Genomic DNA, 22,408 nt, shown 5'->3' on the forward strand with positions numbered 1-22,408 from the left:
AGGATTCCAAAACTTCTGATGACTCCGCACTTAGGACATCGCTGCCTTAGAGCCCTGTGGCTGCCTCCACCCATCCGTTCTCATCGCCCACCTCCCAGACCAGTGGCTTACAACTGTCGGCCGACGGTGGCAGAGCTGTTCCAGGAGTCCCAGCCGGGGGAGCTGCCAGGCCACGGGTTCACACGCACACATGCACACACCTGCCTAGGGCTCCATTCAGGTTTTTTTTCCTAACGCCCCTGAGACAGACAGACAGACAGACACACACACACACACACACACTGACACACACACACACTGACACACACACACACTGACACACACTCTCGCTCTCTCCCCCACCCACCCGAGACACCCGCCCCCAGCCAAGCCTACTGCTGGGCCAGTGGCAGGGCTGCAGAGGCTGCCCGCCCGCGCACAGCTCTCAGGGTGCCACGAAGGACCAACTAACGCCACCTCTTTCCCCCGCGTGCAACAGGGTGCTGAGGTGGAGGCCGCACCGGAGCTCGCGGCAGCACAGGGCCAAGGAGCCAGGGGCCTTTGGCTATCAGAGGAGAGACAAGCTGGAGGCCCTGCAGACAGTGCCCCCCGCTTCGGCACCAACGCCCTGCCTGTATCAGTGGGAGCCCAGAGAGTGAGGCCAGGGGCCTGCATGGGGCAGGGAGGCAGGATCCCGAGAGGACACTCCTCCACTCAAACCAGCAGAGACCCAGGGCCCCGTCGGGGCTTTATTCGACACCACTTTGTTTCAATACAGTCCAGAAAGAAAGTCACGTCCCTTTGGGGAGGGGTGCTGGGAACAGCGGTCTGCAGCGCTTGGGAGCCCAGCCCCCGTCACGGTGGGGGGACCCGGGCTGCCAGCAGCAGGGGCAGGTGGCACCAAGGATGGCACAGTGTGTGGCCCAGGGCCAAGACCTGCCGCCCCGCAGGTGCCACGAGCTCTCCGTGGGGGGTGCTGCCCAGGGTCCTGAGGCCAAGATGGTGCAGAGGAGAAAAGCCGAGCCCAGGAGCCTGCTTCCATCCCACGCATCCTCTGCCTCCTCGGCCAGCACTACGTTCACGGCATCCAGAGCAGAGCCCCGGGCAGAGCAGACACCATGGCCACCAAGCAAGGGAAGAAGGGGCAGAGTTTCCGAGGGACCGCGGTCCACCACGGATGGCATGGGAGGACTCCCTCACACCCGGGAGGAGGACTCCCTCACACCCAGGAGGAGGACTCCCTCACACCCGGGAGGACTCCCTCACACCCGGGAGGACTCCCACACACCCGGGAGGACTCCCTCACACCCGGGAGGAGAAGTCCTCCGAGCAACCGCTGTAGAAAGGGTCAGCGAGACAGGAGAAGATCACTCAGGCCTCTAGTCTGATCCCAAATGGAAGCTTTAGGTACCGGATCAAGCTTCTAGCCCTTCGCAAGTCTTAGACAGAGGGTCCTTCCCCTCCCCTGCCCTCTCCTGGTGCCGGAAGAGACCACAGGAGCAGCAGCACATCCACAGCCTCCCACCCTGGAGGCTGATCTACAGCAGAACTCTCCAGACCTCCTGCCGCTTCCAGAGCCAGGAGCCAACCCCCGGGACCACCTGGAAGGATCCTAGAGCCGGCAAAACAGCCTTCCACTTTTTACTCTCCCTCCTCGGGGAAGGCCTGAACCCAGAATAAGCCATCCTGAGGGAATGCCCTCCCCTCACCCCCAGGGTGGCAGGCCAAGTGAGCAGCAGCGTGGGGGGCAGGAACAGAAGCACGGAGCACACAGGGTGGGGTGTGTGGGGAGGGGAACGAAGGGCCCGATCTCCAGGCAGAGGTCAGTGTGTATGGGGAGGGGAACAAAGGGCCCAATCTCCAGGCAGAGGTCAGGGGCCGGCACTGCCCCTCCCTCACCGGAGCTCCTCGCAGGCCACCCCACTCACACCACAGGCATAAAGTAACAACGCCTCCCTAGCTTCCACAAGGCAAGCATCCCAGGCTGAGGAATCGTGAGGTTTCTGCTACTGCCACCACCCAAAGTCTGAGACACGGAGCCTGGGTCAGTAGGAACCGTAGCGATCCTGGGGATGATGAAAAAAAAAACCCAAGTCAGAGTCTCTGACCTGCAGCAGCTTCCCAGCGAGCACACCCTTCCCCAACACACCCCAAGGGCTGGGGGGCTGCGGGGAGGGGTGAGTGAGGGAATCAAGCGCCCATCTCACCCGTGCAGAGACTGTCTCCTATTTACTGTGGCCCAGGAACGGGGTGTGGTCAGACCCCCAGGGGCCCACCCTGCCTGATCTCACAGAAGCTGGAGAGGGAGGAGAGACAGCACAGAGGAGCAGTGTGGGGGAGATCAGTGTAGACACGACACCATCTCAGGGAGAGGCCCAGCCCTGGGCCCAGCTCAGAGGGAGGAAGCTGTCCTCCAGGGAGAGAAGAGGCGCCCTCTTGGGCTGAGGGCCACCCCGGGGCTGACTCTGGACGTGGTGGAGAAAGCCGCCTTCTCAGCACTACCCTCCAGTCTCCTCCCACCCCAGGCCATGCGGTCCAGACTCACCTGCAAAGAGTTCATCACGCCATTGGCCAGCACGGCCATCTTCCCGGCCACAGACTTGACGCCCTGCTTAAACTGGGCGATGTCAGCCGTGGGCAGCACATTCCCCAGGGACACGCTGCCTGTAAGCGAAGGGAGGGGGTGACCCAGCGCCTGCAGGAAGCCCTTCCCAGCCCACAGGGCCCTCCCGCTCGGTTGGCAGGCCCTCCTGGGGCCTACTCCGCCCCGGGCCCACCTGCTCCATGAGCTCCATCCACGTCCCCGAAGAGGTCTGACGAGCTGATGGCGCTGCTGCCCGAGAGCTGCTGGAGCCGGGACCTGGCTTCATACTGTGGCGGGGAAAAGGTGAGGTCTGTAGCTCTCTGCACCGCTGACCCTAGGATTCTCGTGGGCCAAGCCACCCAAGTGCCAAAGCCCAAATAGCAGGGCAGACAGTCCACTTCTGCCTGCTGCCTCCAGGCTCAGGGTGGACCACCTCACCTCAGTATCCACCTCCCGCCCGAAGAACATGTCGGAGGAGATGGCTTTAGCTCCTGCAAATTTCTGACGTGCTTCACTCGACTCCAGGCCCGAGCTCCGGCTCTCCACTTCCCTCCGGTTGGTGACTCTGAGGGGTGGATATGGGACAATGGCTCTGACTCTCCCACTGCCTCCAGGGAAGTGTCCCTGGAGCGCTGCGACCCTATGACTACCCGAGGCCCCCCCGGGGGCGCTCCCCACAGTCCCGCCTGACTGCAGCTCTAGACCGGGCCCTCTCTCCACACTGAGGCCACGACACAGAGAACCTCTGTTCCCTTCGCTAGGCAGCATGGAAACGGGTTGGAGGGGCCAAGGCTTCCGCCCCAAACCATGAGGATGATCCAATTCTCAGGCTGCCTGGGTTTATACCTCCTTTCTTGGTGTGATTATTAGTACCACCCTTTTACTCTCAAAAGCACCTCAGTCTGGCTGAAAAGGCGTAAGGTCACTGCCGCCTGACCCTGGCACACACACACTGAGCTTGCTGTGTTGTCAGTTTCATTTAACCCTAAGGCGGCCCTGTGAAGTTATTAGTTATGTCCCCATTTTACTAATGGGTTATTTTCAGATATTTATCAGTTAAGCATTACCCAGGTCGACATGGAATATACTTTTTAAAAATTCCCAGATGAGGGCCAGAGACACATCATCATCGGGAGGTCGGGAACCGAAGCATAAAATCAGGCTCCCCTGGCAGAAAAGGACCTCAAGCACAGCAGGCTAGTTCAGCCTCCTGAGACAGGAGCACTGCTCAAACCCAGGCCTGGCTCCTGCACTCTCCAGTCTGGCAGCCACTAGCGGCTATCCAAATTTATTTAAATCAAGTTAAAAACTCAGTTCCTCCATTAACACTGGACACTCCTGAAGGGCTCGGGAGCCGCGTGCGCAGTGGCCAGCACACCGGCAGGGCAGCTGCAGAGCGCGGCCACCAGCACGGGGCGTCCTAGGGAACAGGCCTCCACCTTTCTGAAACGGGCCGGATGCTGGAAACGGTCACTTCCGGCTCCTTCTCCTCCATCCTGTCCATACCCCAGGCAGTGTCCGTATCCCAGCGGGAACCGAAACTCTCCCCCAAGGAGAAGGGGTTGTCCTTGTACCTAGGGAGACAGTAGAGGGGCTCAGAGAACCTGAGTGGGGAGCACAGCAGCCAAGTCTGCACCTCAACAACAGCCTTACTTTGGAGGCCCAGAGGCGAAGGTGCCAACGTCGTCAAATAAGTCCAGCTGCGAGCGGGAGGACTTGGCACTCACTGGGGTTTCCTGCTCGATCACCTGCATCTCAGACAGCACCGAGTGCGAGACGGAGCTGCAGAGACAAGTGGGGCCGGGGCAGGAGAGCAGGGGTGGGCATCCGTGTCGCCGCACAGAAGGCGCCCAGCCGCGAGTAGAAACCTGCTTCTCCCTCACTGAGCACCACCCAGAGCCTTCCCCTCCCTGCGCCTGGGGCTGGGCGAGGCCCCGCAGGGAGTGCTAGAGCCTGTGCTGAACTGGAGCGCACCTCCCGTCAACGTATCAGCTCGTCTTCTCGAAATAGGGTTTCCCTGACCAATGACCGTCTGCCTAATCTCAGTGATACTATGCACCAAACAAGAGCGCTTTCTGTCCTCCGCCTGCTATACCATGAGCTACATCCTTCACCGTCAGGGACACAAACGAAAAGATGGAAAATGCCCCAGAACCAGGGGAATGAGTCTAATGGCATCACAGGATGAGTTCTTAATTAACCCATCCTTTTTTTGTTGTTTTAGAGAACAAAGCATTTCAAAGTAGAGAGTCCAGCCTTACGCACTAAGGCCTGAATCTGCCATGTGGTTTCCTAGGGGGAAGAGGCAGTGAATTCGGCAGGCAGCGCCGACTCGTGACACCTCTCTTCCCTGCTGTGTGACAACTCCACAGAGGCAGTTTAAGGACTAGTTTCATTTAAATAAATTCATTAAGATGTACAGCTTTTGGCTGGCAGAACTCCACGGAGTGACTATTTTGCTACAGAGTTTTAAACAGGGTAGGCTACGTTTAAATAAGATTCTACTGCACACAAAAAATAAAAAAAATTAAGTATAACCTTTAACCCAGTAACTCCTGAGACCAAAACAGGGACGAGAAAGAGACGCAATCTGGAGTAAAACTGTGTCTCCCTGATCAGCTGTGGGTCACACTAGCAGGGCACGGACTGACAGGGAGTGACTGGATCCGCCTCGCTGCAGCCTGGGCGATGGAGCAGAGACACCAGCTTTCTCTTTCACCTGAGGAGCACAGTATAATGGCTCCAAATGCTAAGTATGAAAGAGTTCTAGGTTCAAAATCTAGTTGGACCAATTACTAGTACTTTGGGCTTCAGGCAAATTGCTTAACTGCTCTGAGTCTCAATTTTCTCATTTGTAAAAAGGGATAAGAGTACCTCCCACGTAGGACTGTTGTGTTTAAGTAAATAAAGCCACTGGTGAAGCTCACACCCTGTGGAAAGGAGCAGCCGCCACTTGGCACAAGCTCACTGGAGCCAGGGTTTCTCACTCTGGCCCTGCCAGATATGCCGATTTTTAAGAAAAAAATCTCGTATTACTGAAATCTCCAAACACTCTCAGTGTAAAGCAGACAAAACACCTAAGAGAACTGGTGAGCAGCTCTTGTTTTTGTTTAAGAAAACCACAGCAACCTAAATCCAGTGGTCCTGACACAGGAAGGGCACCACCCAACCAGGGCACCTGAGAGTCTGGGAGTACTTCCAGGTGTTACAGGAGCTGTCAGCACTAATGGCCTTTAGAGGACAGGGGCCAGAATACTCAAAGCCCTGTGATTCCTGGGAAGACCCTCAGAAAGAAAGAACTGTCCTGCCATCCTAAGAGCTGTTATCGCCCTCATCAAGAAACACGACCCTGGTCTCTCGGACGTTCGAAAGAGCACCTGATCCTGTTTTGACTCGTTCAACAAATACTTGGCGAGCACAAACCTACTACGTGCCAAGCACTATACTAGGCGCTTGAAGACAGTAAAAGCAAGGCCATCTATTCAGCCTCAGAGGAAGACTAAGCTGAGAATACTAGGAAGAACCTCCAGGGGTTCCCGGGAGAACAATGGCATTTCCCTGCTGCACCCCAAAGCTGAGCCTCACCTTCGGGACACCAGTCCCATGCCCAACCTCTCGGCCTGCTCTCGCTTCTTTCCTTCCAGGTTCTGTAGCTTCTTCTCCTCCTTCTTACGGTCAATCTGGAGCTCCTGGTAGGCCAGACGCATGGAGGCAACCCTTCGAGGGAACGAACATGCCAGAGTTCAGCACACATTCTGACCTGTCCTGCCTGCCCGCCCAACCCCACGTAAGCTGGGGCCTCTCTGGCAGACACACACATGGACTCCTCGGCCTGCTTCTTGGCATCAGCCACCTGCTGCTCACGGAGCTTCTCTGCCACCTGGGCCTGCCGCTCAATCTCGCTGAAACTCTGGCTGCTCACCTTCTGGGCCCCTAGGCCCTTCTTGGCACCCAGCTGGGAGGAGAATCATGTGATGAGAGCTTTGCCAACCACAAAGTCCTCTGTCCCCTCCTCCCCTCCCTGGCATGGAGGGGACACCCCTAAGGAAAGAGCTCCTTCTTAAAGTGTTTATTAAAAAAAAAAACAAAAACAGGAGCCCATCCACATGGTAGAGAGGCAGAAGAGGGGCTCTGCCTGGAGGCAGGCACGAGGCGGCCCACACAACCCCAGCGGAGGCCCAATGCTGCCAGGCCCAGGATGAGCCAAGCACCGAGGCACACAGTCTCGCTCTTGACAGCCCTTTCATAGCTGAGCTGCAGAGAAGCTGTGCACCTTTACCAAAGTCACAGTCATCTACCAAAGTGGCCGGGTCTGACCCCAGCCCCTAACCACCCTGCCATACTGCCTCTCCCCACCTACCCCCTTCTTCGCTGCTGCTGGCTTCTTCTTGCCAATGAGGGAGGTTTTCGGTTCTGTGTGAGGAAGAGGGTGGGGCATGAGCAGAGACAAAGGGACTTCGGAGGCGGCAGCTCGGTCCACACCATGCAGCTTCGTGGCAAGAACTTCTATGAAGAACAGCTTCAGGCAGAAAAACGGAGAGCTGCCACCACCAGCTCCAACCAATGGTGTCAGGACGTCCAAGCCAAGACGGACACGGTTAGGGGCGGTTACTGACTCCCAGCACATGGACGTAAGAACCCAGACCTGAAGCACCAGAGACAAAGGCCCTGACCCAACACAAAGACTGCCAGGCCGGGGCGGCGCCACACACAGCCTCCGGCATGCAAGGGGCTCCAGAAGCAGCGGGCGGTTACCTCTGGCAGGAAGAACCCCTTTAGGTGACAGATACATGGACTCTGGAGAGAAACAGATTCGTGGCTAACAGCAGGCCCTACCCCAGAGCCTCCATACAGCTCCCAAGCCCAGAGGCCTCTACGGAGCCTCACTCCAGACCAGGCCACACCAGCCTTCTCACAGGGTCGTGATGGTCACTCTGCTGGTTTCCGGTCCCAACCCCTAAAGGTCAACAAAACCAACCAGGGCAGCAAATGGACTGTTCACCCTGAATTAAATCTGAAGGACATCAAGAAGAACAGAAAAGAGCCAAAAGGCGAGGAACTGGCTGAGAAAGGACAACGTCACCTCTAGCCATTAACAGCTCAGAGCTATCTCCCTGTATCATGAAATGGACCAGACAGGCCGATCCTGCGTCAGCCCCCAGGTCTAGGTGTCCAGCCTCATACTGGCCAGACCCAGGCCCACTCTGAAGCAGACCCCAGGCCTGGGACACCAGCCGCCAAGGGCCTGCTCTGAAGTCCCTTTGGTCAACGTTGAGGCCACAGCTTCAATCTCAGGCCCCACTCCAGAGACTAGAAGTTCAGTCTTCTGGGACCTCAGTCCACACAGGCAGCAGCATATCTGAAAAGAACCCCCGCGGCCCACCCTCTCCCAAGGCACCCCACTCCTGCCAGCTGGTATACTGACCCAGAGAGGCTTTGGGTGAGGTGCCAAGCAGGTCCATGTTGGGGCCATGCTCCGGCTCTGTGGATGCAATGGTGGGAATTAGGTGTGACACTCAAAACTTCCAATGAGCTACCCTTAAAAAGTGACGAGGTAAGAGCAGAAGCTCAGCTTTCTTCAGCAGCTTTCCTCAGCTTTCTGAGGCCACCAAATAGAAAAGGAATTCCTACCACTTTCCCCAGAGGACTTAAGTGACTCCCAGCCCACCCAGAGATAAAGGAGACTCCTCGTTTCCATTCCCTTGGTCAGGTGTCCCACTCCGCTGCCCCAAGCCCTTTGCCAAGACCAGGGTACATGGCTGGAACATGGGCTGAACTCACGTGCCAGGCCACTGCTCTCTGCAGATGGGGCTGGCTGCTGGGTCTCTGACAGGTCGGTGACTGGTGCATTCCAGGCAGGGGGCTGAAAGAACCAGATGACAGAAGCCTCAATGAGCCATTCCTGCTGGTAAAGAGCGCCAAGTACCTTGGGGGTACAAGGCCCTACTCCAAGCCCATGAGGAAAGGAGATTGGAGGTTAGCAAGTAAAATTATAGTTGCTATTCACTATGGAGGGCTTCCCCAGAGGCCCAGACATTAAAGAATCCGCCTGCAACGTAGGAGACCTGGGTGTGATCCCTGGGTTGGGAAGATCCCCAGAGGAGGACATGGCAGCCCAAGCCAGTATTCTTGCCTGGAGAATCCCCATGGAGAGAGGAGCCTGATGGGCTACAGTCCATGGGGTCGCAAAGAGTTGGACACAACTGAGCGACTAAGCACAATGGAAGAAAGCAAGATGAAACTACAGCCATCACCACCTCTTCGATACTTACACCCAGAACCCATTCCCCTAATTGAATAACAACAAACAAAGGCACTCATCACGTGCCAGGTACAAATCTAAGGGCTTTTCACGTATAAATACGTTTTAACTATCACAACAAACCTATGATGTAAATAGTTCTCCATCTTTAGAGACTGAGGTTTTAACACGTTAAGTATCTTACCCCACACTAGAAAGGCTAAGCAGAGCAGGGATCCAAACAGAGAGTCTGACTTGAGCACCCAGCACCAACAGAGGAAAACCTCTGGGAGTGGGTTGCTTGGGAGGAAATCCTTTCTCATAGGGGAAGAATCCAGCAAAAGTTATTTGGGTTCCTGGTATCTCTTGAGCCTTCAAGAATCTTCTCATCCTCCGTAACTCCCCAGTTTATAGGGTTCTGTTCATAAGGAGGGCCATACTGCACCCCTGTTCATGGAAGGAGGAAAAAGCCGGCTTTACCCAGCAGTGGGCCCCACACATTCCCCATAGGGAATATCACACCAAGGCAAACAGGATCCATGCCTGTGACTGTGGGCCTTGGCCTCAGTCAGTAAACCACCTGTCAGGAACAACTGTGGGAAACATTCCTGTGGGCACTCACTTGAGTGTGTTCCAAGAAGAAATCGGACTCCTTCTTCTCTGGGGAGTGACTGGGAGCAGTACTCACACTGTCTGTCCAAAGCTAGAAAGGAGAAGGCACCACTGAAACACAGGACTCTGAACATGCCCACTCCCGCCACCCCGACGCCAGCCCCAGGGAACAGGCACTCACATCAGTGCCATGCCGAGCCAGGGCCGCGCTGCCCAGCTGCCGGATCTTCTCTCGGTACATCTGGGCAGCTCGACTGTTATACTTGGTGTTAGCATCATTGGCTGTGCATCCATGTTGGCGGAAGAAGGCTGTCTGGTGAGCAAAGAAGCGAGAACATGCTACAGATTTTCCCAGAGCAAACGAGGCGCCCCCCCCACACACACACACACGCAACAGCCCTGTTATTACTCGAAGAGGGTGATGCACACTACTGACACCAGCAGCTTTTCACAAAGTTCCTCAGAAACTCCCGCAAAATAACACAGCATGCACCCACTAGGATGAATGTCCGAAGCCTAACCCTCACTCGACTCTGCCTGAGAACAGCATGATACACCCACTCTGCCCATCGTCCCTCCAGGCCAAAACCCAGTCGACCGTGGAGACCCCAGCGCCATTGGCCTCTCCCCAAGAATGTCTGTCCCGGTTAGTTCGAATCCAAAGCCCCTTTAAGAAGAACAGTGACCAATGTCCAAGTTTAGAGAACAGCGTACAGAGCTGCCATAGACTAGAGAACCCTCTGAACAGAGAAACAGGGCCTCCAAGAAGTCACTGAGAAGTCAGTACCCAGACAGAAGAATGGGGGCAGAAAGATGGTAAGAAGGAGCTTTACCGCATTGGCATTCCCGCCGACCTGCATACACCTCAGCTGGAACCAGCTCCAGGTGGAATCCAACTCTGTGGACCTGTGTGCAAGGGCTGTGTGTCACCTACCAGCAGGTTCCAGGAGACGCTTCCCTGAGTGACCCACACCTGTCATTTGGCCCCGGGTTGCAGTAGGCACCCAAAAACATTCACCAGCCACCACCCCATTTCCTCCACTCTACCCTGTCCGGGAGAACTCTGCTCTACCCTCATTTAGTCAAAAGGGTACTAATTATTTTCCAGATGCGAAAGGAAATGGAAGGTTGGACTCAGCGTTCCTCTTGAGGACAACCAGAGTCTCGCTCCAGCGTATCACCAACTAGATCAACGCAGGTAACTCTTCCCCCTGAACCAGGAAAGAGTTCTGAGCCAGACACGGAGACGAACCGCCAGTGTAACAAGAGGCCCACACCGGCGGTTCCCTCGCGTGAGAGTCTGGCGAACACCAAACTCAGCGCGGTCCAAGTCCTGGCAGCTCACTCTCCCCTGCTGAGCACTCAGTCCCGGCCGGCCGCGAGGAGACCCCACCTGATGAAGCTGAGATGGACGCCCAGGGAGCGATGCACCCCGGAGCAGTCAATGCACAGAAAAACACCGTACGTGATGCTGGCCCAACTCGGATTCTTAGCGCCACAGTCGAAGCAGGCCTGGGCAGAGAAGGAGATGAGCGAACGGTCAGGGGCCTCGAGTCGAGGCCGGGCGCTGACAACCCAGGAAGAGAAGCCCGCGCCGGCCCCTCCCCGTCCCTCAGACGCCAGGGGAGCCGGGAGAGACCCTCTCGGCGCCCCCCGGGCCCCGCACGCCTCCCTCTCTCGCACCTTGTTGGTCGGAATTGCGCGAAGCCTCTTAAAAAACGTCTGGATCTCGGTCTTGTTAGGCTCGGCCGCCATTTTCTCTCCTTCCCAGAACAGCAGCGCGACCGACGGGTCCCGCTACGGGCCAATCCGCGGCCGCCAAGGCGGGTCAGCGGGCGGGCCTCAGCGGAGGCCGGTCCGCCGAGGGGCGGGGCGACCCGGCCCGACGCGGGCCAACGGGCGAGCAGCCGGCGGAGCGTGCGCCGTGACGTCAGGGGCCCGGGCTCCACGCGCGCGCGCCCGAGTCCTCGCAGCGCCACGCCGGAGCCAATCCGCGGGCGGGGCGGGGCGACGGCTCGCCCACAGGCCCAAACCGCGCCGCCCGCGCGCTCCCCAGCCCCCCTGGGGGCGGGGGGCGGAGCCACCTCCCAGAAGCGTGTGTTCTGCGAGGCTCGGCCCTCGGCCTCGGTTCGGGCCAGTTCCCGACCGGTGAGTAATGATTAACAGTCCCTACCAAACACGCGGTGCCGCCGGCCTGAATGGGAAGATCAACTGGCCGGGCCCCCAGCTCCGCTCAGAGCTCAGCTCCTGACCTCCACGCATCCTCGGATGGCTCGCACCAAATCTGATCACGAGTCCCCTGCGGGACCCCAGGTTAGGTTAGGTTAGGGTCCCGAAGTCCCAGAGCAGGTAGCAAGCTGGCACACCTCCACCCAACCCCCGCCCCCGCAATATACTGCAGGCCCACCACCTACCCCCTAGTGCCTCCAGATGTCCACTGCCGCCTGACAAGGGTGGAATATCGAAAAAGATGCACAGAAGCCTTTTTTTTTCTTCGAAGTTTAATACACACTAGAACAAGCCGCAAGAGTGCTGCTAGCCCAGAACTACACTCACCCCAAGCCAACCCCTGGAACCCCAAACAGAGAGACTAGGAGCTGGGTCCACAGCTCCGGGGGAGACTGGAGGACTCTTTGGGGAGGCCCAGGCACCGGAGCCCTTCGGTCACTTCCTGACCTCCCCATCTTCTCCTCAGCCTAGACTCAGTTGGCCCTTCCGTACCAGTCCCTTCCCAGACACAAGGCCCCTCCCCTCCCTGGGTCCCAGGACTTCTCCCTCCTGGAAGGACAGAGCGGTCGCAGGGGGCAGGATGGTTCAGGGCCCTCAGGTCCGGCTGTGCAGACAAGCCGGGCTCTGACTCAGGGTGGAGAAACATTGCACAAGGGCTGCCAGGGCAGGTCAGGCCCCCACACACTCCACGTAGTTGGCAGGGTACAGGCCAATCCGGCCACTCTGCAGCTGGCCCTGACACCAGCCCTGTTCATCCTCCTCGCTCATCTTCAGCAGCTCCTCCCCTGAGAGAAGGGGGATTGGTCACTGGCAATTGCCCGCCCCATTCCTGTAATTGGGTCAAGGACTAAGGGGGAGGGGGTAGTCGGAGAACCCAGCTAGAAGAGACCTGGTTCAGGCAGAGGGAGGTCAAAGTCAGCCACTCCACCCCCAACCCCCACCCCACCCCACCCCACCCCCAGGCCCTGAATTCAGCAGTCAGGCCCCAGCTGGTGACTTTGAGAGGCAGGTGAGGCTCCAAGCAGACACTCTGACTCCTCGGGGATGGACCCAGAGCAGCCTTTTTTCTAATAGTTTTTAAAAAATATTTATCTGGCTGCACCTGTCTTAAAGGTCACATGCAATATCTTCGATCTGTGTTACAGCGTGCATGAAGGATCTTTAGTTGTGGCATTCGAACTCTAAGTTGGATCTCATTCAGGGATCAAACCCAGGCCCCCAGCACTGGCAGCATGGAGTCTTAGCCACTGGACCACCAGAGATGTCCCTAGAGCAGCCTTACAACTCAGAGCACTGACCCTTGAGAACTGAGCGTCTGGCTTCCCTTTCTCCACATTCCTGCTCAGGCTAGTAAAGGGGCGAAGGAGACGGGCTGCAGCCTGGAAAGGACCAGGAAAGGGGTTCTAGGGTACCTGCTCGGAAGCTCAGCTCATCGGCTTCTTGCCCCGCGTAGTCATAGAGCGCCCGCACCCGCACGCCTGTGGCAGCCTTCAGGGGGTTTTCCTCATCTGACCACTCCTCCTCATGTCTGCCACTAGAGAGGGGAGGACAAGGGGGCAGGCTTGAGTAGGAGAGCCTGGGACTCAGGGCCTAGGGCTCCCCCCTGCAGGAGCCTGGGGAGAGGCAGGTGGGGGGAAAAGCTGCAGGATTCTAGCCTGACTTCTGCCATGAATGCCTGCAAGCTCAAGCACACATCCTGCCACTCAGAGCTGACACGGGCAGTACATGAGAGGGAGTGTGGGGAGCGCCTGGCAGACCACCATATAAACTGGCATCTTTACAACTCAAAACATCAGCTTTGAAGCCACTTCAGGTGTGAAGGGCATGAAGGGAAGGGACAGAGGAAGGATGGCACAGCAGGGGGCAGAGCGGTGTCCTTCCCACAGCCTGGATCCTGGCTCTCACCGCGGGGACTGGGGTGGGGGTGCAGCGCCGTCTCTGGTGGGTACGATGCTGGTCAGGGTAACCTCGTCAGGGCTCCGGCCACCCTTCTCCTTCCGGCTGATTGTCCTCTGTGTGTCCAAGGACCACTCCTATGGGGACAGTGTTCAGGGCCAGGCTGGGCTGTAGGCTTGGTGGCAGCCAGGACCATCCAGACCACCTCTACCTCCTACATCCCAAACCCCAGCCTCCAGCCGGAGCACCAGGGTGAGCCCAGTGGGAGCCTACCCCACCTGCCAGCCCCAGCCTGCCAGGAACAGGTACCTCAAACTGGGGCCAGTTCATGGCCATGCCCGGCCCATGGGTGCTGCGCCACCAGCGCAGGTCCTCCTCGTCGCTGGCTGCCTCGATGCCCCGATGCAGGTCTCGGTGGAGTTCGTGGAACCTGTGTCCCGGGTATAAGCCTCAGGCCAGGAAGCCCTGGGTCTCGATTCCCCAGCCTACCCCTCTAAACACACCCTGCCTGCTCTCATTCAGCCAGCCAGAGTCCAGAGGCGAGGGGAGAAAGCCAGCCTCACCCAGATCTCCAGGCCCACCCAGAGGCCGTACCTCTCACTGCTGGAGAGGTCTAGGTGCTGGTGTAAGGTGAGCAGCATGTCCTTGAAGAAGAGGAGCCGCTGGCGCTCGGCCGCCTGGCAGCTCTCGAAGGCCTGCTCCATGTCCTCCATGTAGCGTGGGGTGTAGCGGTGCAGCTCCGCCAGGCTCTGCTCATACTGGGTCTTCGTCTGGGTGGGGAGAGGAGGGGCTCTGGTGAGGACAAGACCTTCTTCTTCTTCCACTCAGGACTCTGCTAGTCTTTCCTGCACACCTGCTGTGGGCTAGGCACCAGGGGCTGGAAACCTGGCTCCTGCCCGCTAAAACCCCAGGAGCCTAACAAGGGAGGTGACATTCAGGCCCAGCGGCTTTAAGAGTCCAGTGCAGGGACTTCCCTGGTGGTCCAGTGGTTGAGAAGATGCTTTCCAACGCAGGGGACGTGGGTTCAATCCCAGGTTGCAAAACTAAGATCCCATATGTCTTGGGGAAACTACGCTTGAGCACCACGACTAAGACCCAACAAATAAATGATAAATTTTTAAAAATAAATTTTAAAAAATTTAATAAAAGAAAAAAAAAAGGTGGTACAGAGTGAGATGAGGTTAACCTCATCTCAGAAAATGGCAACCCACTCCAGTATTCTTGCCTGGAAAATCCCACGGACAGAGGAGCCTGATGGACTATATCATCCTTGGGGTTGCAAGGCAGACACGACTGAGCGCACACGCACGGGCACACACACACGGGGCACCATGGAAGAAATCAGAAAAGGCTTCCGGGAAGAAGTGGAAACAGAGCAGCACCTCAGAGGACAGGGAGGCTCTGGATATGCAGGGCTGGAGGAAAAGCGCTCTGGCCGGGCGAGCAACATGAGAACTTGTCCCAGGGGGCACACCGAAAGGAAAGCAGCTGGGAAGGTCTCCTCAACTGCTAAAATTATCCCAGTGCCCCACACTGCACCATTTCTTTCCTGGGTAAAGCATCCTCTTTCCCTGGTGCGTGTGCACTCCGTCGCTCGGTGGTGTCTGACACTGCGATTCCATGGACAGTAGACTGCCAGGCTCCTCTGTCCGTGGGATTTCCCAGGCAAGAATAGTAGAGTGGGTTGCCATGCCCTCCTCCAGGGGATCTTCCCCACCCAAGGATCAAACTCACGTCCCCTGCATCTCCTGCATCAGTACTGGATTCTTTATCACTAAGGCCATTGGGACGCCCCATCTTTCTCAGGGTCCTATGTTACATGATAAGCTGGAGAGCAGGGGGCAAGTGAAGACGAGAGCAATGCTGGGGGCTGGAAAAGGCACTCAGGGAGCCCTGACCTGGGCTGGCGGGTCCCTCAGCCTGTACCTTCTCGGCCTCCTTGGAACACCGTTCCACCCGCTCCTGCAGCTTCCGCAGCTGCTCCTGAGACACGGCGCTGTCTGCCTTTGCGTGGCTCTCCCGCGTCTGGGCGGTCTTCTCCTCCTTCCGGGCCGCGTGGTAGCTCTTCTTGGAAGCCTCAACCTGGCGCACACGCAGAGACCGTGCTGGACCCAGGACCCTGCGCTGTGGCCCCTTCTAGCCCCAGGCCGACCCAGGAAGGGGGCGGACCTCTGCGGCCCCTCCTCCCTGCCGGGCTCACCTCCTTCAGCCTCTTGAGCCAGGGCTTCTGGGCCTTGCGGAAGCCGTCCTCGGCCGCCCGGCTCTCGCGGAAGCCACCCAGCACAGGCCGATGGAAGGCGCCCCGCTGCCAGGAGCGCACTCGCTCGCTGTCCTGGCCCTGCAGCTTCTCCCGCACCTCCAGGTGCAGCGCGCTCAGCCGCTCGGCCGCCGTAAAGAAAGCATGCCAGGCCTTCTCCAGCGTGCCATACTGGGGGCCTGCGGGGAGGGGTGAGCTGGGGCTGGGCCCACCTGCTGGCAGCGAGCCTTCCCCTCCACCAGCAGGGGCTTCTGGGCGCCAGGCATGGGGCAGAGATGCGAAGATGAACGACAAATGGTATCAGCTACTGCTGACTGAACACCTACTCGGTGCCTGGACACACGGTCCCACTGAGTGCTCGACTCATCCACCACCGTGAAGACGGCGTCACCAACAACGTGGAACAAGCGAAAAGGCAGCCCAGAGAAGTGAAATTCGTTGCCCAAAGCATTCCAGCTACAGGTGGAGCTCAGATCCAAACCCAGGTGTGTGGTATAAATCACTACACTCTGTTGCCCCAGAGAAGAACTAGTGTCTGTCCCCAAGGAAGGCAGCTTGTTTGGACAGAAGGAGCCCAAGCGCCAGAGCCAGAAAACCTGGGCGCAAGTTTTGCTCTTCTTAGCTGTGTGACTTCAGGCAAGTCAGTTGGCCTCTGTGAAGTATCCCATTCTCCTCTAGCAGATAGTTAGAACAAGACCGTCTCCATGATAGAGCTGTGATTGGTTGGTTCTAAGTCACATCTGACTCTTTGGCCACCCCATGGACTGTAGCCTGCCAGGCTCCTCTGTCCATAGGATTTCTCAGGCAAGCATACTGGAGCAGGTTGCCATTTCCTTCTCCAGGACATCTTCCCGACCCAGGGATCCAACCCACATCTCCAGATTCTCTACCACTGAGCCACCAGGGAAACTCATAGGGTTATTCAGTTCAGTTTAGCTCAGTCGCTCAGTCGTGTCCAACTCTTTGCAACCCCATGAACCGCAGCATGCCAGGCCTCCCTGTCCATCACCAACTCCTGGAGTCCACCCAAACCCATGTCCACTGAGTCAGTGATGTCATGCAACCATCTCATCCTCTGTCGTCCCCTTCTCCTGCCCTCAATCTTTCCCAGCGGGTTATTAGAAATATCAAAATAACTCATTTGATGGTGCTTGGCAAACCCTAACAGCACAAATGTAAAGAATAACTAGGAGGATCTTCTCTCTTTAAAGGGAGGGCAGATGGGGAAGCCTCCAACTTTCCACAAGAGGTGCAAAAAGAAGCTGCCCTGCCTGGCTGCCCCTGCCCCCCACCTCGGCGGTCCTCTCCTCTCCACGAGGCCCGAGCGCTGGCTCACCCTTCTCCACGGCGCCCCTCCACTTGCGGGCCCAGTCGGCCAGCTGCTGGGCGTAGGCCTTCTCGATGCGGGCGCGCTCCTGGAAGCAGCTGACCAGGTCCCCGCACAGCCGGTGCCCGTCCTCCACCCGCTGCACGGTCCGCCTGTAGTTGCCAGCCTGTGCAGGAGACGAGAAGCCTGGTGTCGCCCAGGGGAGATGCTCCCCTCCCCGGGGGCCAGGGCTGACGCGAGGCTCCTCCTTGGGACAGGTGGCTGGGCCCAGAGAGGGGTGGGCATTTCAGCGCCACCCCCAAAGCTAGCACCCAGCTGCTCACCTCCCAGAAACTGCCCTCCAGGGCCTCCCCTCCAGCCTCTTCCTCTGGAGCCATGGTGTCCCCGCAGCACGGAATGGTGGCGGATGGGGGCTGCAGAGGGCAGAGGGGTAAGCAGGAAAGCCAGGCGCACTTCGGGGGTGAGGCAAAGAGCCCCTGCTACCCCTGGGTTCTGCCCCTTCCCACTGCCATCCCCACTCCCCAAGGAACTGTCAAGAGCCAGGACTCAGGCAGGGGTCTGGAAGTCCCAGGAGGGGCCCGAAGGGGGCAAAGATGGTGGTTCTATGGCTGCTCCTCTTGCCCTGGCCTGCCCTCCCACCACCTCAGTTCATGTACCTGGGCCTAGAGTTCACTCCGGAGACCTGGGTGTCCGACCCTCACAGCTGCTACCGTGATCCTGCCTCAACGCTACCAAGAGCAAAGCAGGGGGTGAGGGTGGGGCTGACCGTGTCCAGGGCGGTGCCCAGCTCCCCCGATATAGCAACTGCTGTCAGAAGCGCCAGATTCCAGCCAGGAGAATGCCAGTCAGGTCACACGGTCCAGCCGGGGATTACATGGCAGGCGGGGGTGGGTAGTGGGCAGAGGGCCCTGCTGCCCCGACCGCAGATGAGATAAGGGGATGCCTGCCCAAGCCAGGGCTCTGTGGCCTCTCCTTGAACAAGGCGACCCCTCCCCAGACCCGGCCAGGTCAGAGGGTACCCAGCCACACCCCAGGAGCTCCTGGGGTGGCAAGAGCAGACTGGGAGCCAGGAGGCCTGAGGCTTATCTTGGCCATGAAGCTTGAACAAGTGCATTATACTGTCGTCTCCTAAGGGGCCTCGGCTCCCTCCCAAGATGGAAATCCCGCCTTCTTCCCTCTTTCTGTGCCAACACTGGCATAAGACTCAAGGCAGCAAACAAGAACTGTGAGGAGCCTGACGGTCACAAGGGACACTCGTCCTGCTCCACAGCATCCCTGAGGTCCCACAGGATTCCGTGAATAATGAGTAACTCAGCCCCACCCTCCAAAAGCCCAGAGTCTGGGGCAGCACAAGGTGTCAGACAGGTGATCAGCCAGTTACAATAGTGCGTTCCAGGACTGCGGGGGAGGGCAAGGCAGATTCCAGCCCCAGAGCTCCCCCTGGGGGAGCTAGAGGACCCAGAGGCACGCGGCCACTCCCTGCCTGTCCCTGGGCAGGGTCTCAGCTGTCCCCAGCATCAACCCCCTAGAAGGAAACCACTTCCTCCTCTGAACAAACCCCAGGGACATGGCCAGGCCCGGGAGAACAGTGTGTTCATTGCCTCCAAGGCAGGGCTTTATGACAGTTCTCCCCCAAACTAACTCCCTCCCCACCCTCCAAAACTCAAGTGAGGGCTTCCCGGGTGGCTCGGTAAAGAATCCACCTGCCAATACAGGAGACTTGGGTTTAATCCCTGGGTCAGGAAGGTCCCTTGGAGAAGGAAACCCACTACACTCTTCTTGCCTGGGAAATTCCATGGACAGAGGAGCCTGGCAGGCTATAGTTCATGGGGTCACAAAGAGTCAGACACAACTTAGCAACTAAACAAATGATACTTTAAATGGGTGAATTGTGTGGTATATGTCAATAAAGCTGTTATTACAAAAAAGAAAACTGGGTAGGCATCTTCTCCAGGCACCATCCCATTCCTCCATCCCCAATCCCCACCCCTCTCTCCGGGTATATATCACATTGGGTATATATCTCCGGGTATATATCACATTGGCTTGCGACTACAGGCCAGGATCTATCCTCAGTCACTGGCAGAGACTTCCTAAGGGTCCAGTTTGTGTTCCTCCAGGCACTGGAGTTAGTAGCTGAATTTAAAACACACACGACATCCACCTGAAGACCAGGAAACGCACAGGATAAGGCAGCTTTGAGAAAACATGGCCTGCGTATGCTTCTGCCTCTCAGCTCACAGCAGGGAGAGCTCAGGCCCTCAGGGGAGATGCCTGGGCCCAGAGTAGAAGGATGGAGCAGCCCGCCCCGCCGGGGTCCTCAACGCTTCCCCCTTGCTTCTGAATCTGTCCCATTTACCCAGAAAGGACATGCCAACCAGATGGAGAGAAACAGAGCTGCAGCTGTAAACCCCAGGGCCTCAAGAGCTGTCCCAGCCAGGCATCCAGGGGCCGGGGCCCCTTGCCTGCCCCAGCCTCCTGGCTCCCGGCTCCCAGGAGAGCTGCCCCCCACCCGTTCCCTCTCTCTGGCCCCAGAACAGAGCGAGCTGTGTGTGCAGGGCTGGCACCGCTCCCTCCGGCCTCCCAGAGCAAACACGAGCCCAAGCCCCAGGCACAGCCAGCCCCACTGCCCCAGCGGACCCAGCAATGGGGGAATGGGCCTGTGCCTTGACCCCTGCTCAGGAGGGCCAGTACCCTATGCCTCCTGACCCCGGCAGAGACCCAGCCTGCTCCCCAGAACACACTCTTGCCATGGCCAAGAGCTCGGGAAGCAGATCATGAACCTTCCCAGCCCAGGGAGCCAGCACCTAACTGGGCTGGGACTTGCCGCTGGGGCTTGGCAGGGTCTCCTCACAGCGTCCTGAGCCAAGGTAGGGAGTCTTGGGGTCCAGGGAAGAACCCACTTTCCCTTAGGAAGCCACTAGGTACCCCTGTCCAGACCGGCCCCAACCCTGTCCCGAAATCCCCGGGCATGGCCCTGGGAGGGAGCCCTGCTGTCCTGCCCTGCCCAGGCTCCGTCCTGAGTCACAGGCTGCGCCCAAGGACCTCTTCTCCGGCAGCCCCTCCCGATCTGCCGGCAGATTTGACCACACCGAGGTGGGCGGTAGACCGGTCCAGAGAGGGGTACTCAGGCAAGAGCCACTGGAACCTGCAGCCAGGGAGGCCCCGGAGGCTGGGGGAGGGGTGGCCCGGGAAAGGGGGAGGAGGCCGGCCCGGGAGGGGCATAACAAAGGGGCACTTTTGGAAACCCGACCGGCCCCGCCTGAGGTGCCAGCTCCCCGATGACGCACTCCAAACCGAGAGCCCTCACACCAAACCTCCGAACCCAGGGGCCGCCGGTCTCTCGCCTCAAAACCCTTATGGACGGGCGCTCTGCTTGCGGGCCAGGCGCTGCACACCTCGGAGCCGCTGGAGCCCACGAGGAGCGGCCGGGCCAGGCCTGGCCCTGGAAACTCCAGGACTTCTTGGCCAAACTCGCTGAACTCGGTCTCGGCGCGGGGTGGGGGCCCGCCGGTAACCGCTGAGGGGAGGGGGTGCACCCTGCCTTGGCCCGCGCCGCCGGCAACTCCAGATGGTGGCCCGGGACCGGCGGCCCCAGGAACTGGGGCTCTTTGCTAAGGGCGAGGGGTCGCTGGGGAGCGAGGCCCCTGCTGGGGTCCCAGGGCGGTCTGGGGCCTTTGAGGGACCCCAGGAGATGGGATGGCCCGCCAGCCCCGACGCCTCCCTACCCCCCCGCGGCGGGTCTGGGAAAGTGCCGGGCGCGCGGCGCCGCAGAAGGGTCACCCCCTCGGCGTGGCGGCAGCTCTTGCCGCGCTCCCGCAAAGCACAGCTCCCCGGGGGCTCCCGGGGCCGGAGCCGGTCCCACAGCAAACCAGGAGCGGGAGGAGGAGAGGGCGTGCTCTATCTAGCTGCGGCTCCCGCCACCGCCTCCCCGCCGTCCCCGCCCGGGCAGCACTCACCGCGTCCTCCCTGGGCGCCTCGGCGGGTGGGGGGGGGTCCGGCCACGCTCCGACCCAAGTCCTGTCGCTCCCGGGCCGGGGCCGCAACCGCCTCCCGGAGCGCGCCGAGCCCTCCCCCCGGGAAGCCCAGCCCCCAGCCCCGCCCTCTCCTCGCGCCCGCGGGCCCCAACCCCACCGGCCAGGAGCTGCCTGCATCGCGGCGACCAGCGCGGCTCCCGGGGCGCGGGCTGTGGGGTCTCGGTTCCCGCCCGAGGAGCGCCAGGGCCGCCTACCCAGGGTGGCGCTGTAAGCAGTCTGATTTCGGCTTTGCCTCTCCCCGGCCTCGGCAGAACCTGGGAGAGCCGTGGAAGCGGGAAGGAGTCCGGCCTGCACCGGCTGTCTTTGGAGGGAGGCCTGGGGGAGTGCTACACTGCCTTACTCTTTTTGCTGAGCACAGCTTTCTTAAAAGTTATAAGTTAACTTAGACGTTTACTTAGGCGTTAACTCTGGAGAGGCACATAACCATCCACTTGTAAGCGTTAGGATTCCCATTGTATAGATGCAGAAACTGAGGCTCAGAGACCTTTAGCACCTTGCACAAGATCTGTCGTCGAGCAGGGCCGGGACTCCAAAGCCTTGCCCTTTCCTTGCACAGCCCTCTTGGCCAATCTGATGGCCCATTCTGAGGACTGGGTACTACACGCGGTGGAGGTGGGGCAGAAAGTTATGACCTCCTCCCCCGCACGTGTTCTTATTCCCAGATTTTGTACCACGGTTCATTCTTAAATCCCTTCGCCCCTCCACCCCCTTTGTTAGTAGATCTTTCCAGATCGCCACGATGCGACCCCCCCCCAACCCTTAATAAACCCCTGCTTCCTCACCCCCTTGCCCCGCACCCTGGGATTTTTCGGAGCCTGCCTGTCGGTTATTTATATCCACTGGAGCGGTCCAAGAATGTTCTGAGTCTGACCTAATCGCCACCTGCTCGGTCTCCCGGCCCCTCCCGCTTCCTCCTGGGCCCGGTGACCCGGCGGCCGTGCCCTCCGCCTGGCAGGCGAGAGGGGGCGCAGGTCTGCGCGGTCCGACGCCCAGGGCGCTCAGAGGGTCTGGATCGCGCAAATTGCTGGGGGCCGCAAACCCTCCCGCGCTCTCGGAGGAGTGCGCCCCCAGGGGACGGCGTGCGCGCTGGGAAGCCGAGAGCCAAGCTGTTCTCTCTCTAGCACGTCCTCTCGGTCCCCACGCCCCCACCCCCACCTCTACTCTCCCCGAGGAGTGTGAGTCCCTGTGCACGGATTTTTAAACGACAGCTTTAAAAATAGCAAAATTATGTAGTTTCTAAATCCCC

The 22,408-nt window shown here is 59.0% G+C and overlaps 3 protein-coding genes across 7 annotated transcripts in view; 1 reads left to right on the forward strand and 2 right to left on the reverse strand.

The window, feature by feature from the left end:
- The window catches only part of CSTPP1 (centriolar satellite-associated tubulin polyglutamylase complex regulator 1), a 210,658-nt gene extending 209,889 nt beyond the window's left edge, over positions 1-769 (forward strand). Inside the window, 1 exon segment of the mRNA NM_001038037.2 lies at positions 479-769. Within this exon segment, the coding sequence (NP_001033126.1) occupies positions 479-638 (160 nt within the window). The 3' untranslated portion in view covers positions 639-769.
- Positions 703-11,236, reverse strand: ARFGAP2 (ADP ribosylation factor GTPase activating protein 2). Of its 2 annotated transcripts, XM_005216410.5 has the most exons (17): positions 11,100-11,236; positions 10,810-10,928; positions 10,250-10,322; positions 9,598-9,729; positions 9,427-9,507; positions 8,345-8,426; positions 7,989-8,045; positions 7,319-7,360; positions 6,924-6,976; positions 6,382-6,518; positions 6,149-6,280; positions 4,217-4,345; positions 4,003-4,137; positions 3,002-3,128; positions 2,757-2,850; positions 2,525-2,643; positions 703-2,045 (listed from the first exon to the last, which is right to left on the reverse strand). In XM_005216410.5, exons 1-17 carry the CDS (start codon positions 11,169-11,171, stop codon positions 2,025-2,027), a joined length of 1,605 nt encoding a protein of 534 aa, XP_005216467.1. In that variant the 5' UTR covers positions 11,172-11,236; the 3' UTR covers positions 703-2,024. The 2 variants fall into 2 exon arrangements, with proteins under 2 accessions (XP_005216467.1, NP_001073696.1); NM_001080227.1 differs by lacking the exon at positions 7,319-7,360 and having other exon boundaries at positions 1,607-2,045; positions 11,100-11,204.
- Positions 11,237-11,899: 663 nt separating this feature from the next.
- Positions 11,900-21,440, reverse strand: PACSIN3 (protein kinase C and casein kinase substrate in neurons 3). Of its 4 annotated transcripts, XM_010812838.4 has the most exons (11): positions 21,085-21,180; positions 17,782-17,853; positions 17,449-17,538; positions 17,135-17,291; positions 15,742-15,977; positions 15,468-15,623; positions 14,136-14,311; positions 13,851-13,971; positions 13,551-13,678; positions 13,058-13,179; positions 11,910-12,430 (listed from the first exon to the last, which is right to left on the reverse strand). In XM_010812838.4, exons 3-11 carry the CDS (start codon positions 17,500-17,502, stop codon positions 12,315-12,317), a joined length of 1,266 nt encoding a protein of 421 aa, XP_010811140.1. In that variant the 5' UTR covers positions 17,503-17,538; positions 17,782-17,853; positions 21,085-21,180; the 3' UTR covers positions 11,910-12,314.
- Positions 21,441-22,408: the final 968 nt, after the last annotated feature.

This window comes from Bos taurus, chromosome 15 (genome assembly GCF_002263795.3).
Source record: "Bos taurus isolate L1 Dominette 01449 registration number 42190680 breed Hereford chromosome 15, ARS-UCD2.0, whole genome shotgun sequence".
NCBI lineage: Eukaryota > Metazoa > Chordata > Mammalia > Artiodactyla > Bovidae > Bos > Bos taurus.